Here is a 17808-nt window from a genome sequence, read left to right on the forward strand (position 1 = left end):
AACCGGGAGCCAGCCCACATCTCCCATAAACCCTATATCCTAGATATCAAACCCTTTTGATATATCCGGGGTTAAGCTCTTACGAACTTTACGCCTCCTTACAAGATTTCCCGCTTAGCCCGGACTTATTGGTTTTCATTGTTTTTTATTTGAGATACTTTTCTCTTTGCCTGATAATCTATTAGATTTTTGGGAGAAAGTTGTTGATATTAATCAAGTACAGACATAAATTCCAAAAGCTATTAATGAAATGGTTTTGTTGGAAGGGGTAGTAATTTTTTTTTTATATATCATGCATTTATTGAACAGTCGATGTTAGTGTGTATTTGTTTCTATAAGGAAAGCGATACTTACATATAACTGTAAGGCTGGCGTTCGCTCTAATGACTTTGTGCATTTGGGCTGGTCCAACTTGACACTGATATTCAGCATCGTCTTCCAAAGTGGTGTTTATGATGCGAAGGTTGTAGATACCGTGACGGCGATCCCCGAACATCGTGTAGCGAGGATATCCCGGTATAACTGATGAGAAGCCTGGGAAAAATTTCACGAGTGAGACAAGTAATGAGCATACAAAAATGTAGTATTTAAAAAAAGTCATTATATAAAGTAATTTTATTAAAAGTATTGTAATAGAACAATGTAGAGTAAGTAAAAGGAGATTTTTACTGATGATTTAAACATTAACTTGGAATCTTTTGAAATTATTTTCATGAAAAATATATAAGCTAGGCATTGAATAGGTATAAAAGTATATCTACGAGCTATCTGCAATAGTTATTAATTCTATATACGCTATTACACTTGTAGGTTGTGTATTTTGTGAAAGATACGTACTGTATTAAAACCACATTTATATTTCAAAACTGTGAAAGCTCATAAATTAAGAGAAATATTTAAACTGAAATAATTACTCTTGTACCGGGAGTTGACTTTAAAAATAAAAAAAAAACAGAAGCGGCGAACATAAATTAATAGGAATGTGAATTAAAATAACTTGGCAGGTTTTGTTCTGCGGAATTCAGAAATATCGATAAAACAACTCACAAATATATAAATATTTATAGCGTAAATTCAAAAGTTATAAAGCGAGCGACTCCTAAAGCGATATAAAGGGTCCTTTCCGATAGAAAACAGCTGAAAAAAAAAAAAAAAACGAGCGAAACCGCAAACTTAGCTAACATAAAGTACAGAGCACGTTACACACAACGACTGAACATTTTTGCTTGGAAGTTATGCTTTAAACGATACATGGAGTAGGGTCGCTACCCTATCAACGACCTATGGGACATATAAGTCTTATACTGTTCTTCATAATATCCCATATTAATAGTACTTTATGAGCATTCTTTCCTAAGCTTCATAATTCATGGCGAAATGAATTTTTAATAACCCTGCTAATAAAAATTTCTACCTTTTTACATTAAGTGTAAATTTATTTAAATGACTTCCACGTGCATTAACTTTATTAGCTCCTGAATATACAAGAATATTAAGATTCTTCATAACATTTTATCATAATTAGTTGAAATTAAAAATGAGAATTATTAAAATCTTTTACTTTTCAAATAATGAGATGAGAACGTAATTAATTAAGACAAAATATATAAATTTTTATACAGTATATATACTGGGTAAATATTTGTATTTATTTATTTAAATCTTACCCACGAAAAAATGCTATAAGTAAGTTTACAATACTAAGTAACAGTTATATGTGAAGGAGTCAGTAGTCATCAGTCAACGATAGTAGATTTATATTAGTATAAGTAAACTTACCAGCATAAACTTACTTAATTTAAGCCTTTTATAAAACTTGACTATTAAACAGTCGGGCGCATTATTGTAAATAATTTTCGGGATACTTCATTTTATACGCATCATAACAAAACTACGGGATAAATTTTAATAGACGTTCAAGACTATATTTTTTTAGGAGCTGGGCTTGTAACGAAAAGGAAGTATATTGTGATATTTTCATTTAATATAAAGTTAATTCAGTTTCAAAAAAAAAAACTTTTTTTTTACGCACTCTGTATCTAGTTATATGTTTTCTCACATATACAAAAGCTGTGTTTATTTACGTACAGTGTACATATTACACGAAAAAAGCGGACGAAATCGTAGGTATCTCTTATCTGAATGTCAAAAATATATTTTTCGTTGGATGTCCATAAAAGTAAATAAACCATGGACTCTCCAGCTGAAGGTGTACAAAGTCGGTTAAAAAGCATTTAGAAACTTTTTATGCGGTTTTGCGATGCAACTGCGAAGCTGCGATGCGTGGACGACATAACTTTTAGTTCACTTTAATTTGGACATGAAAAATTCGGGCTTATTTCCTAATACCAGCATAACTTGAGCCGCGCCGCCGTTCACGCTGAAAGCTTGGCGGGCTCCGTGGATTTTTTTAGGTATGAAATTTATTTAGTCTTTTATCATTTTAATGAAACACCGGATGGATTGGAGTTAGTAGTTTTCTGTCCGTGAATTATCGCGGTTGTTTGAATGTCGGAGGTAATACTATTTGAGATTACCGAGATAAGCTTATCAGTTAAGTTCTTTATGCGCTTGAACCAATTGAGATTTATCTCGAAAGCAGAGAGAGAAAATATGAAATTTTTGGGTGTAACCAAAATTTTTAGACTAGCTTTGTAAGTGCACTTTGTAGTTACTATAATTTGAATGTATCTTAGTTGTCATATATGATTAAACAATGAATTTATACTTTTAAAATAATAATAGACCTTAATTATATAACGAAGTTGCGTTAAAAACGTTAATAAATAATATGTACATATGAAAACAAAAGGAGAATCCAAGGTTATTATCCACAGTTCTGGTGTGCGACCCATTTTTGATAGACAATGGAAAGTAGGGTAGTTGAAATAAATGAGATAAAACTTGTTGAAACTACCCTACCTGTTTGTGATCTTTATGAACTTAGAAATAATATACTTTTGTCTAAAACTGTATAATTTGATCCTTTATATGCAATATAGACAAATAGCTGTCCAGGAATCCAACTCAATTTAATGTCAACTATACGATTACACTAAGCAATATAACGAAAACGTGAAAGTGACTAATATTTCCGAATCGCTATTAACCTATAACTCTTTAACGTATACCTTTCAAACATTTGTTTAAAAACTAGCAATAATCTCACTCAAATCTTCAAAAGTGATACAAAGATTCTAGCACGACAGTTTCTGTATTGATCAGTTGTAAATTTTCCGCTCGATTCAAACGTTCCTGAATCCTTCAATCAAGCCACTTCAGCTTATTTATCTTTCCTCCCCTAATTGGTGCGCTAGTGACATTCCAGATTCACTTTTTTGTTCGTTACATTTTCCAAGACTATATCGCGCTTTTATAACTCCTGTTGGTTAATTCTTACATTACGGCAGTTTGAAAGATTATTTGGTAGCCCTTTAATTTTGTCATTATTTTGTTATTGGTAAAAATCATTTTATTATAACCCTAAATTTATATAAAACTATTTTATTTTGATTTTTAAGAACTCAATTAAATATGCTTTGACCGCAACTATACACCTCTAATAACTAAATAACTTTTAAATCTGTAAATTTAAAGCAATGATCTTTTCACTCACCAAGAGCAAATCCATCTTTCGCCCATTGAACCTGGCCAGCCAGATTAGCAACAGCGCACTCTAGAACGGCTTCTGATCCTTCCTGGACCCTCAAACTCTTTGGTGGGACCCTGAAGTATTGCTGTTGGAAACAGGCGATTATGGGAAGTGCTGAAACAAAAATAAAAGATTATATAGTCTTTCTTATATCGTTTTTATGTTATTGGGGTATATAGTTCAATAACCTAATTTGTTATAATATATGAAGCCTTTGAAAATATCTATTCAAATATAAAAAAACGCTCCAAACTAATTTTCGCTAAAGGCAATATACATTGGAACACAACAATCGACCAGTAAAAGGTTTCGTTAAAGTCTGCGACCGGGAATCGAACCGGTGAAAAGAGTTAATTGCATCATTTACATTCATTAAAACCTTGGATTCGTTCCAAATCGCTAAATAAGATTTCTATTTATTAACCGTTAACTACAGATAGGCCTGTAATGAGTTTAGGTCGAACAATTGAAAATGTGTCCCTCGAGAGAGAGGTTGGATTGAACTGACATTTCTCTGGTTTCTACGGAACTGGATATTGATTTTGATATTATTTTTTTTTAATGAAAAAACCTGCTTTATAATATAACATTTTTGTTTTATTCTAAATACTGTCTTAATGCAAGATGTTGTAATGTTCATAAATCTTGTATAAGTTTTTATCCCTTAAGTATTTATGATTTCGGATCACGTGTAACCTTGATATTTTTTCTAAGCTTTCAACATTTCAAGGCTTGGAATTAAAAATTTATCCGTCTGGTTGCTAACCAATATCAGTCTCTTTGGGCATTTTATCCAAATTTATTCCACATTTTTGGGTCACCAAATATGAAACAGTCTAGCCCTACGTTATAAGCAGAATTATTATAATAAAACTACGTGCCTCGATTTTTAAGGGCTTATCTGTAGTTGACACTAGAAATATTCAAAAAGGTCCCGTGAATAACCAAACATTTTCATATAAAATTATTTAATTTATGCCAAAAAAGAAGATAAAGACAAAACTGACGATGAATATATACACAAATAAAATTATTTTCTTTCTATATTAAGTTTTAGAATACACAAATAAGTGTAAAATTATCATACAATTAGTCTTCATTTCTAAAAGTTTTCAGAGGACTTACAACTTGCTATGAGCTTGCGTGTGAATGCTGATGCTAAAACGATTTTCATTTTGTTCTACGTAGCATTTAGATAAGGCGTTGAAGAGACGTATTGCCGACTTATTGGATAGCGAATGATCTTTGAGGTGTGTTGACCTTGTGTGTGTAGTGCTGTAGGTATTAACTACTTGTTCGTCGGAGTAGGAGATGTAGGCCAATCATAGAAGTAGCCACTTCTACGCTCTTACTTAGGTTTCGAAGACATATAAAACAAATCAATTTCTGTTAAAGTAGGCTGACAAGACTTATACGAATAAAAAGATTAAGTTTGGAGATGGACGAGAAGAAGTATTTCAGATTTATTAATAGTTTAAATAATTATAATGAGCAATGTATGTTTTTTATGGACTTTGTGCGAAAAAATCAAATATTAATGAGGTCCTCAAATCTTTTTTATTTATTCTGTGACAGTAATCCTTAAATAAACAAGATAATTCCTACTTTATTTGAAATTCTCAAATAGTTTTACGATAAAGCTTACATAGATATTCTAATTTAAAAAAAAGTAAATAATTTAAATTTTATTTACTTGTTAATTATATATTATGCTATGTATTTTTTTTTAGTTTTAGCTCTGAAGGTAAGACAAGTACTCCATTGACTGATACGAGTCGTGTTAAGCCGACGAGACACACTCGAGAGGTGAACGCTCCTACTATAGTGTGGTGTGAATTAGAGGAGGGTAGTTATTACATACTAATAATATTAATTTATTTATATTAAAAAAAAAATATTATTTTATATGAAGATGTAAACATATAGTATAATGGTACGGTTTATCATATTATAAAAATATGTTACTTTTTAATAACGACAGATATTCATAGTAATAAAAATATATTGATTTGTATGTTACGCAATAATAATAGTAATTCTTTAATTAACTGTATATGTATAGTGATATATTTTAATATTTATATATTGTGTTAAAATTACATTACATGACATGACATTTTGATTAATTTTCATTTATAACAACATTTGACAGTTTCACTGAATGATTTGTAAATACTGTTATGTGTTATATTTTATTATCAGCGATATAAAGCAAAATAATGAAATAATATTTAAAAAACTATCTTAATTGTTTTTAAACAAAATCCTATATTTATATCAAGCATCTAAAATGTTAAAATTTATGATGCCAATATTTTTTTAACTATAACTATAAAATTATTTATATTCAATACGCTCAGCCTTGAACTTGGGCCACATTAGGCAATGTTCACACTGTCAGACTTAAGCACGGGATCCACAAGCTTAAATTAACCAGTCCGTTTGTTATTTCAATTGTCACTTGTACATGCTGTAACATACAGTGTGCATCAAGCTTTTGTTATAATAACGCATTTATTATAGATTTTAAATTGATTTAATATATGTGAAATATATTTTCGTAGTCAAACCACTCAATAGTCTTATGATGTAAATCTTATAAGCATACAATGTAAAATCTGTTCTATATATGTGTGTTAGAGTGCGTTTTTGATTATATATTTCTTAACTTAATGTGTGTATAAGTGTATACAATTCGAAAGCGACTTTATTTATGTACATAATAAGATATATTCTCGTCTGTTGATAAGTTCGAGTGGTTGTTATAATTGTCAAGTTCCCGGTCAATAATGACGGGTCTGGTTTCAATAATAACCGGTATAAAGATATTAGAGGAATGTCAATCGGGTGTTTTTCATGTCGACGAGCGTCTCGACGGATATTATTGGGTTCTTAGTGCGTCCAGTTTATAATTTAATCGTATAAAACATGCTGTACATATAAATAACTGCATTTCATAACCAATTCGTTAAATTGTGTTATAGAAAAATTACTCACAAGCATCAAACTTGGGGCATTCGGATGTGAAAGCTCTTTTTTACTGAGCTGTGGTGTCTCCGATCTTCCTGAATTACGAATTTGTATGAGACTTAAACGGAATCGAACCGAGGTGATTTTGATTTATTTCTCAACTAAACCAAAATTTCCTAAAGATTCCTTAATGACATATAGCATTGAACCTAGGATAATTGTATGTGTAAACTCTTTCTTATCTAAGCCCTAGCGGTCATTAAATGCTCCTTTGTATATTCGAACGTTTATTTTATAAAGCTATTGGTTCTGGTTATAAAATGTTAGTATGTGTCAGAGTGCTGGAGTGAAGAAAAATAAATTGTTCTTTAGTGAAATAGGAAAGGTCGGGATGACGTCATAAAGTTTACTCGTGAAAAGAAAACTCTGCAAAACATCGGAACTACGTCATCGTTCCCATTTTATATATGACGGATATCTAGGCAGTTATCTAACGAACTATATATATAATATAATATTAATTATATAATATATTTGGTTATATATATTTTTTAAAATTTTTAATATCAATATCTCAATATGTGTATAGAAAATTAGATTCAAGGGCATTAATTAAATATTCCATGTTCGGTCGGAATAATAAAACAAAAATACAAAAGATTTAACGATTATCAAACCCGCACGTCAAAATGCAGTACGATATATCTCGTGCCCGACAAAAAGCCGTGACTTAAAAACTGATAATAACAACGGAAACGAGCGCGTATGAATATACTGAGCGCAGCAACTTTTTCAGTATTTAGTCCGGTTCCAAGTTTTTTAAGTCAATTACGTTGACATCCGCCTCATATTGATTACGGAACGGAATTTTATTAATTCCGGAAAATAAATATAAGATAACTTATACGCACGAAACAACTAAAAATGTATTATCATTTTGTTATCGTGATCGGAATTATATATTTATGATGAAAATGTTTATATTTTTAAAAATTCACAACATATATATATATATATATATATATATATATTTGTATGACATTTAATATACCATAATAATAACAAGGGAAACCGGGGAATATAAAAATAATGAGGTTGAGTTGAAAAACTTTCAGAAATATTTGTTGTTTGAAATACGAGATTGAGGGAATGTTTATAAGACTCAAAGGCTTCGTGAAATAATTGGAGGGAACAGAGATATGGGCTGAACGGACAACTTGGTACAAGATGTTGTGATGAATGGTACAATATGGCAATATACATGGTGTTATCAATATACAAAACTGCTTACCACGAGTTTGAATCGTCACACTACGTATAAAAGTTTTACATTCATAAATTTTATCACATTATAATATTTATATGTTATTAAATTGAATACGGCAAACTTTTCGTCTGTAGTGACATTGTAAACATGTATTAAGTATACTTAAAGTGTTTTGTTAAATATAATTATCATATTTAAACCGCAAGTTCCTCTAAAGTTATGAGATCTATGATTTTCGCGAGTATTAATTTAAATAAAACTAATATTTTCGTATGTACTACGAGTTTTTTTTATTATTTCAAACTACAAACTCCCGAATTTTCGGTTGCTTTGTAGCAACCGTGATCACGGACAGAAGAGATGGAACATTTTCATATGAGTATGTACTTTAAAATAATAAAAAAAAGTGTAGTTAACCCGAAAATATTAGTTTTATTTTCTAATATTTTAACCCAACTAATGTTATTAATGTTTTAAATATAATCTTAACTATCCATACTATATCAAGTATATTAGTATAATATTTTTAAATTTAATTAAATCGATTTGTTTAACTGCAAAACAAAAAGTTTAAGAATATTGTAAGTATTTTGTATAAATTTGTTTTATATTGGATAATTACAATAATTTGCCGGCTTTCGACGTAATAAACTATTGAGGAAACTATTACAGAAAAATAAACTTACATATTTTAATTTTACTGGGTTTATTTATATTACAATTTAAATTCTTTTGTCGTCTAACAAAGAAGTCTAGTCTAGTCTTTTTTCAGTAAGATGAAAGTGAACTGAAATAGATTTAAAAGTGATTAACGTCTAAGTGCTTTTAAAACTGTTAGATGTAAGTCTGATATCATGCGAAGTCGGGTATAGATTATGTCACACGAAATAAAGTCCAATGACCCGATGTAATAAAATAGCAAGTGTGAAAAATGTTTAATAAATCAACAACCGCCATATATATCAGTAAATGAGGTGATTATTGAAGGAAAAATAAATGACCGAAGGTGATGAATTTGTCGCTACCATTGGTCTGGTGTCTAGTCGAGTATGGTTCGTGTATTGATATTTATAAAAAAAAATGTCGCTATTTCAATCAATAAATAATTAAAATATTAAGTAATTATGTAAAATTCTACATACTATTGAAATTACTTTGTGTTGATTTGCTATAATTTATGTTGTTTTTATGTAATTTTCATATTTATATGCCCAATAAACAAATTGCTCCTTGATGAAACAAATATTTTAAAGTAAACGAATATTTTAAATTTAATTAATAATTAATCGTCTCTAAATAATTAACATAGTGATATGTTTTCAAATAAATAAAGTATTTTTTTTTTATTTAATAATCTTTGACAGCAATAATAAAATGTCTCAATAATTTCAATCGATCTTTTAAGATGTTTTCGGCATCAGAAAAAAACCATTTGCTTCACAATTCCAATATAATATGTCTTCATATTATATTGGAATTGTGTAATAATGGAATATATTCAAAATATCAAAATAATTCACGTTTCCCGTAAACACCACATAAAAATATGTTCACAGAAGAAATTTAAACATTATTTTAAATTGAAACTAAATATACGTACAAAATTTTTTTTATTAAAATTAAGATGGCGTAATTTTTTTAAGTCATTAATTAATTTAACTCGTACAAAAAATATATTAAGACAGTTTAAATTATCTTTATCATAATAATGGTTATATAATAATCTCTCTTGACTTGACCGCTGTATGTTTTTCAGCTGTCAGTTTGTCATTCTATTATCTCCGTAACTAAGAAATGAATGATGTTATCTTGAAGCATAAATGACTCTTAGATAATTAATTATTGGGTAAAATAAGATTTATTTTGAACTCGATAAAAATATTCAATTTTTAATTGAGTCATGATTATTTACTATCGGGAACAAATAGTAGTGTTATCCCGCATTAATATAGGAATTAGTAGTGAGTGATGGCAGTCCCGGGTACGGACCAGGACACGGGGTACGGGATACGGGATCCAGATGATTGAATGTCCGGGATAATCTGTTTGTTCATTCACTTATAATCACTATAGATAAAATCGGTTATATATTTTAATTATCTCAATAAACAAAGTTTGTGTTAAAAATTCCTTTTTTCATATATATATATATATATATGTATTTCTATGTAAGTAGGTATACAAACAATTAAGTCTGGAAGTGTGAGTCAAACGTTTGCAGCAACATTGAAATAAACACAAAAGTCCACGAGCACTAAGTATTTAAATTGTTTTGTCTCGGCTCTCAGCTCCTAGAAGGGTCCCGAGTCCCAAGTCCCGAGTTCCACTCGAAACACAATAAAATCAAAATGTTTTGTTTACACTAAATAATATTAATTGAAAATAAATTCATTGAACTTTTTTAATGAGCCCACAGAACTTTAAATAAGGGGCTAATATTATTATATCCTTGAAACATTCGATACGGAATTTTTATATTTTTTCTATGGCATGTCGATTGGAATGTTAAATGGAAATTATTGGACAATTTCAAGAAAATATTTCCCTAAACATTTTCGTTACTTATTAGTCCAATATTTTGGAGATAAACTACATACACCATACTTTTTCAACCGACACAATTGTCGTTTTGTTTCTTCATCACACTGTACCGTAATGAGTGCCTCTTTATACACCTACAGTAATCGGATATATTTATTTTACTAAAGTAACTACTTAGTTTAAATAATAATAGTTAAAATATTAAAATATTTTTCAATAATATATTATATTTGTATGGTTAGTGTAAGCGTTTCTCTAAAGATAGTTTTAATTTTTAGTTTTTATTTCCTATAAACTCATATAAATAAAAATTATATGAATTTTATATATTGGTTCAAAAACCGCACTTATTTAACATCCAACATAAAACCTTCTTTAAATACGGTAATAACTATTCATGACCCAATAATATATACTCAATACTATTTACCGTTTCTTAAACATATTTTTCTATTGTCTAATGAATGTCATATTACGAATATATTTTGGCTTTGGATATAACATATCGATATATCATGACATATGCATCATGACATATACATTAGAATATTAACATAATATTAAACTCACCGCACAGAATGACAGCGAAATCTAATTTCGAGCACATTTTGAAAATCACAGCACATATCGTTCCAAAGTTAGATCACCTCCACATTTTGTTTCGAAACACTGTCACCAAAATCACTACAGTTTGATCAAAACCGACACAGCACTGCCAACGGACGCGGACCCAGAATCTGTAATGAGAAATATAATATGACTCAAGTCTTCTAAGATATATAAAATAGACATTTATTAGAAATTAATTTACAGGAATCTAAATGTTAGCATGAATTTCGGTTGTAAAATATTAACGGTACAAATATTTTATAGACAAACAGTATGGCATTTAAGTGCTTTCCGTATGATAATAAAAGTCGATATATTTTTTTAAAAGGTTTCTTTATAGCTGGCATGATTGATGCCTATTTCCGTGACGTTATCAGGGATCCAGCTAGGGTTCTCGTTTGAGCTGGTAAGGTTGTCTTTTGGATTCTACTTCAGTATCAACTTGTATATATATAACTCTCATTTTTCATCTCATACAGAAAACATAACACCATTTATAATGTTTTTATCTCGCATGTGTGCAACAAATCGCTTATTGCGCTAATGAATGTCATCTGTGTGCGTTTTCTGATAATGTATGTGTGTATGCGTGTGTATGCGTGTGTATGCGTGTGTATGCGTGTGTATGCGTGTGTATGCGTGTGTATGCGTGTGTATGCGTGTGTATATACGTTTTATTACCGTTTTCTCCAGTGAATGGTCTGACGTCAGATCCCACTCACATCATTAAGTATTTCTCTAAACTCGATTCTTGCGACACTCCTAACCCACGCTTCTAACTTATTTTATACAAAACTATCAGAATAAATTTCAAGTCCGTTGAGTTTATGTTTATTTTTCACTAAACAAAAACTAGCACAAATATACTTTATATGTAAAATTTATTCACTTTTCTTATATGTGACCAATCTTTCATTAGGTCTATCGGAATCTGTCAGCTCTTTGGCTTATATAAAACTGAATCGCTTAATGACAAACGCTCACAGATATAAAAAACGCTTCATCTTATAACTCTCACTACACACTAAATCTGTGGTGTAGGTTGTACGACAATTATTTTGTCTCCGACTTTGGTCGTCCCTCCGTTCACGTGTGTGTTTGTTTGTGTAATCACTAAAGTACATTTTGATGTTTAATGTGAAATTCGAAATTTTTTAAGAAATCCGACTAACATATAAACGTTTGTACATCCGAAGTGTACCAACCGTAATTAAATGTTATTTATTCCTTGGAACTAACTATTAATTCCTTTGTAAAAACCTAAATATATGATAAAACTGTGTGTGTATATTGTAATGCGTCCCACTAATGTTAAAAACACGAATGTTTGTATGGATCATGAACTTTTGTTAAGCTTTCATGAAGAAAATGCTTTGTTGATTTTGATGAAACTTTACAATAATATAGTTCTTACACCAGAGTGAGTTATAGTAAGCAATTTATCCCGAAACCCAGTGTAGTTCCCTGTTGTATAAGTCTCTTTATAAAAAATACAACAGTTGTATTTGTATGAAGTGACGTAACACAGACAACAGATGTCGCTAATAGCAATCACCTTTATTTTTTAAACTCACATTACACGTTTGTCTAAACCCAATTCCTACGCTCAGACGGACGATGTCGCACACAATAGCTAGTTACCAACCTAATTATATATGAATATGAATACTATAATATGATTTTTGATCTATTATCCACAGTGGGTTTTAGTGTGACTTAATTGGGAATACGACCTCTAACGAGACATTACCTTCGTTACGGAATACAAGTAACACAATACACAGGCCTAACCAAAATGAAACGCTAGACATTATGGTGTTTTAAGAGCAAATTAATATATTAAACTCCATAAAAACGTCAGCCTGTCCTAATATTAATCGACTTTCGTTGCTGTTACTTTACCTTTTGTAATCTTATACGATGGTCATAAAATATATTGTCGAATCGTGATTTTAATGTCGCGTTATGGATAGTTTTATTTATTTTACAGAAGAACTTTAATCTATTAAGCGATGTCATTTGATTTGGAAATCGTTTTGTGCCTATACGAAATACAGAATTCTATTCTACTAATAATATAAACGTCAAAGTTTGTGAGGATGTGCATGCATGTTTGTTGGTGTTTCACGCCAAAACTACTCAACGTAGAATGTCAAAACTTCACAGTAATTTAGCTTATATATTTGAATAAGTTATAGGATATAATTTATTCGAAATTTAGTGTAGTTCCCGAAGGATTAAGACAGTTGTGTTGTGTATGAAGCCACGTGACACATACTATAGAAGTCGCTGAAGTCGCTGATACGATTTGGTAATATATATTGCTCTACAAGCATTATATATTATTTCTATCTGGCTACAAACGAATCTAGCAAAGGCGCACGCAGTAATTATTGTTATAAAATAAGCGATGTATACGTCAAATCTCACCAAACTCTGTTCAGTAATTTTTAAATACAACAAACAAGTAAGCCCATAGATAGTAACTGTGTTATATTAAAAAAACAAGCTAATATTCGCGAGTTATATAAAAACAAGAAGAAGATAACAGCGTGAGAACAAACACACATGCGGACCGAATGTGGCTTCAGTGCCGTTGACTGACCGCCCGTTATATATTTAAATCCTTATATATATACATAATGTTCAAAACATACGTATCCAAAAAAAAATCCACTCGCAAAAAAACTTTTCATAGCTTCTTATGATAGTATATAATATACCTATAATATCAAATATATTTATATTATAATGACAAAAATTACTTTCTAAATTAAAATCTGTGAAATTAAAACTTACTTTATGTATAAAAAGATCGAAATATTGTCTTAAATGGGAAGGATTTGAAATCTACTAATTGTTCGGATTATCATCAAAATCGATTCGTAACTTGATAATTTAATTTGTTTAGAATTGCGTGCAAGCTTACATACGAAACGTTCTCGTTTCTCATCAAATAGCATTCGTCGGTACTATACTGAGAAGCGATTAATGTATGAAGAACTGTAAACTATCCGTATGACGGTGCGACCTTGTGGTAAGTATACGGATGTATTATTCGGTTGATTTTTATTTAAGCAATTTCTAACCAGAAATTCATACAAGAAGCTTTGTTAATAATGTATTTTATATGTGCACATTATGAATTTATATAGCTGAGCTAAGCTAAATATTAAATAACAAATTTAATTAAATATGTTATATAATATTTTACAAAGTTTCACTAATATAACTCCTCCGAACCTGTTCAGTAACTCAAGTGTCTGTGAGTTGGAAACAGCCATATCTCATGAAGTCGGTTTAAGATAACTTAATATGTTTAGTATCCAAACTTATTTAGCAGATAATCTTAATCTCAATATTGACGTACATAAGAACGATTTGAAATAAATAGAAATAAGAAAAAAATATAGAAAATTTATAAGGATTTTAAAGAAGTTTGCAGTGTTTCTAATACTGGTATTTATAATTTGAATTTACCTAAAAACTTCATAAATTAGTCCAAATTAGTTCGCTTCGTTGCAATGATGGTGCTGAGGACACTGTTTAAATAATTACATCGAAATCAGTCCAGCCCATTTAAAATTTAAAGGAGTGACACGAACAAATCTGATTGTATTCTGTCCTGCCTTTATTTTTTATGAAATATACCAAAAGTTTTGAAACATTAATGAAAATTTTCAGTTAAAATATATACATTATAATTTAAATAAGCTTTAAAAACTTAGTTTAACAATTCCTTTATGAAAACTATACAGGGGTAAACAAGTAGAAATTAAAAATAACGAGTGATGTCACAGACAGAGTGTAGTGTAGACTGTAGAACATTATAGAAGTGTGTAGTGTATACCTATTTAGACAGCTACTTCAATACAATGACCACATGTTTCGTTGCGGGAGGAAGCGTGGGGGAGATGATATTTTATTTTTACATTCGCAAACATATTTCATTAGTTATATACTTTTATTACTGATTATCAATTCATTTAATAAGACTGTATGTGTTTGATTAAAATTATTTATATATAGTAATCCGGTCTAGTTATTATATGCGAAAGTTTGTATTTAAACAAAAATGTTTGTGACCTTTTAATGAAAAAAAATAATTTGCAGATTTTCACGAAACCTTACAACAATATAGTTCATAGATCAGAACGACGTATAGGCTATAACTTATACCTTAATCCCGCGTACTTCCCGCGGGAACACTTAAGATCAGTCGTGTTTTGTATGAAGTGATAACAAATTCGATAGATGTGTCTGACCCTTGATTAATATATTGTTTTTAAAACAGAAGTTACTATTTTCTGAATTAAATTCTACATTCATGCGGACGAAGTCAGGGAAATAAACTTGTATATATATTTGTTTAACGTCCTAATATTAGAATTTAAATGGTTCATTCACTTGTACTGCGTTTTATTCGACAATCACAATGTCCTAATTTTATATGAATATTTCGTGTTATGTTACGAAGGGGCGAAAAGCAGACATCTGTTAGATTATATATATATATATATATATGATTTAGTTTTGTTTGTTTAAACCAAGATTCGAATTAAAATTAATACTTTTTATATTTATATTCAAAATGAATATAAGTACATAAAGTATTGGTCATCAAAAAAATTAATTATATACTGATAACTTCCGATTATTCTTAAGCTATCGTGAGAACTTAAAACCAGCAGTGGAGAAACAGGTTCTAAGACGTGGACATCCGCTCAACCTGAACTTGTAACTTGATATATTTATTATAAATTATCCCTTCCTTCTTTGGAATAAACCTCTCTATGAACTATGATTATTTATTTTTTTAACTATAATCAGTTGTACGAGAATTGGTCATGATATTAATGTTATTCATGACCAGTTCGTATATACCTAATCATATCAGTGGCCATAATTTTGAATTATCTAAAAGTTTTTTTAAGTTCTATGTAACAAGCAAAACCCGAAAAATTTTACTAGTTGAATAGGTTGCAGGTTGACAAATTCATATCAACGCGTTCATAATGTAATATAATCACGAGCTGATAAAGGTAACGCCCCTAAATAAATGATAGAAAATATTAGCTTAAAATTGATGATTCAAATTGCTTACAATCATACACATAATTTTTCTCACATACAATATTCAGTTTCTGGTTTCGTCTCAAATATTTAAAAAACCAACATACTATGTGATTATTCAAATGTATCTTAATTCAAATTTTAATTAAGATTTTAATGCCCTCATCTAACAAGCTATAAATAATAATATTAATATCAAAAACTGAAATTCTTTCATTATATATAATAAACAATCGCATGGTTTATAAATAGAACAAGCGAAGTCGGGTCTTACATTATAGTAAATCCGATATTATTATTTATTTATATATGTATAAAATGGCGTCCATAGAATAGGATTTCGATATAACTTCTAGACTTCTATTCAATGGATATAAACGTTGATTAGTGGTATTGTCACACTATTGACACAAAGCAATCGATTTAAGATTCAAAAGCATATGGTTTGGTGTTCCTGCGTTTATAGAGCCTCCATCCGGCGAATAAGGCTTCAATCACAGAAGCTAAGTTAAGTCACCTCAAAAGTATACTAGCTTTGTTCACCGACTTCAATTAGCTTACGAAGATAGGGTAGGGGCCTTAACGATTGTTAATAACTTATATTGAAAATAATATATATGATAGCGAATAAGAATATACATATACATATATGTATGTTTAGCATCATTGTTCTGTTGGTAGATCTTAAATTTTCTTTACAGGTTTTTCTGCCTACCCGCATCTCTTGACATTTTTTTTTTATTTCAGACGTTATAACATTATTAACTTATCAATATAATTTGTCAGTTGTGAACATAGTGTAGTGTAAGTACAAAGAAAAAAATTATCATACTGATGTCCACATCGAATACCTTCAAACGGTTTTTTTTAATAATGACGCTATTCCAAATTCGAATTAAAGCGCCCACGTCGGAACCCATTTGACAAACGAAATCATCATGAATAAAAAACTAATTACAATTAATTATAACATTACAACCAATTAATATAATAACCACCTTAAAGGAGCAATCCATTCACAAACACATAACACTATCACTGTGATCCTGGGTAAACAAAATGTCGAACCGCGAATATGGTGCCACAGGTGTCGGCAACGAACGCGTCACACGTCCGAACGCTACGGGGGCCCGGAGCGGAATAGCCAGTATGGGGGTGGGGTGGCCGAGCGGGGGGTGGCGGGGCACGAGTCGCAGGCGGGAGGGGAGAGGGTGATCAGTAAAGCCCCGGGAGCCTGCGTATCTCATTCGCAGCGTCTTGCGTGATGCGTTATAACGTTTTTGCTTTTTCGAATTGCGTTCGATTTTTGAATTCCACCCTATATTCCCTTTTTCAAATTTGTCTTGACGTCAATGTTGTAATGAATTGATTTTATTTTTATAATAATAATTTGCCAAAATGTTTAATGTTTTATACCAAAGTTAAAATATTAAATAACATATTCCATAATTGAAAAGTTTACAATTAATTTTCATTTAAAATTTGCCTGTTTCTGAAAATTTTGTTTATGATTTCATTCAAGTAATCATTATACTGAGAATTGATCAAAGCTTCAGAGTTTTATATTCTTTTATGAAAACGAGTAATATTTAATTGGTATAAGAAATATTTATTAACAGGGAGTAATTGAAAGTACTTACCTAAATATAGTATCTGAATGGCTCCAATCAATTTTCTATCTTTCGACATTATTTAT

The 17808-nt window shown here is 30.1% G+C and overlaps 1 protein-coding gene across 1 annotated transcript in view; it reads right to left on the minus strand.

Annotated features, from left to right (window-relative positions):
- LOC116775607 (nephrin) overlaps positions 1–17243 on the minus strand; it is a 109767-nt gene extending 92524 nt beyond the window's left edge. Inside the window, exons 1-4 of the mRNA XM_032668528.2 lie at positions 17111–17243; positions 11001–11167; positions 3617–3766; positions 355–534 (exon numbers count right to left, since the gene is read on the minus strand). Of these exons, the coding sequence (XP_032524419.1) occupies positions 355–534; positions 3617–3766; positions 11001–11037 (367 nt within the window). The 5' untranslated portion in view covers positions 11038–11167; positions 17111–17243. The remainder of the gene's footprint in view (positions 1–354; positions 535–3616; positions 3767–11000; positions 11168–17110) is intronic.
- Between the last annotated feature and the right edge of the window lie 565 nt (positions 17244–17808).

The sequence above is a fragment of the Danaus plexippus genome, chromosome 27 (genome assembly GCF_018135715.1).
Source record: "Danaus plexippus chromosome 27, MEX_DaPlex, whole genome shotgun sequence".
Classification (NCBI taxonomy): domain Eukaryota; kingdom Metazoa; phylum Arthropoda; class Insecta; order Lepidoptera; family Nymphalidae; genus Danaus; species Danaus plexippus.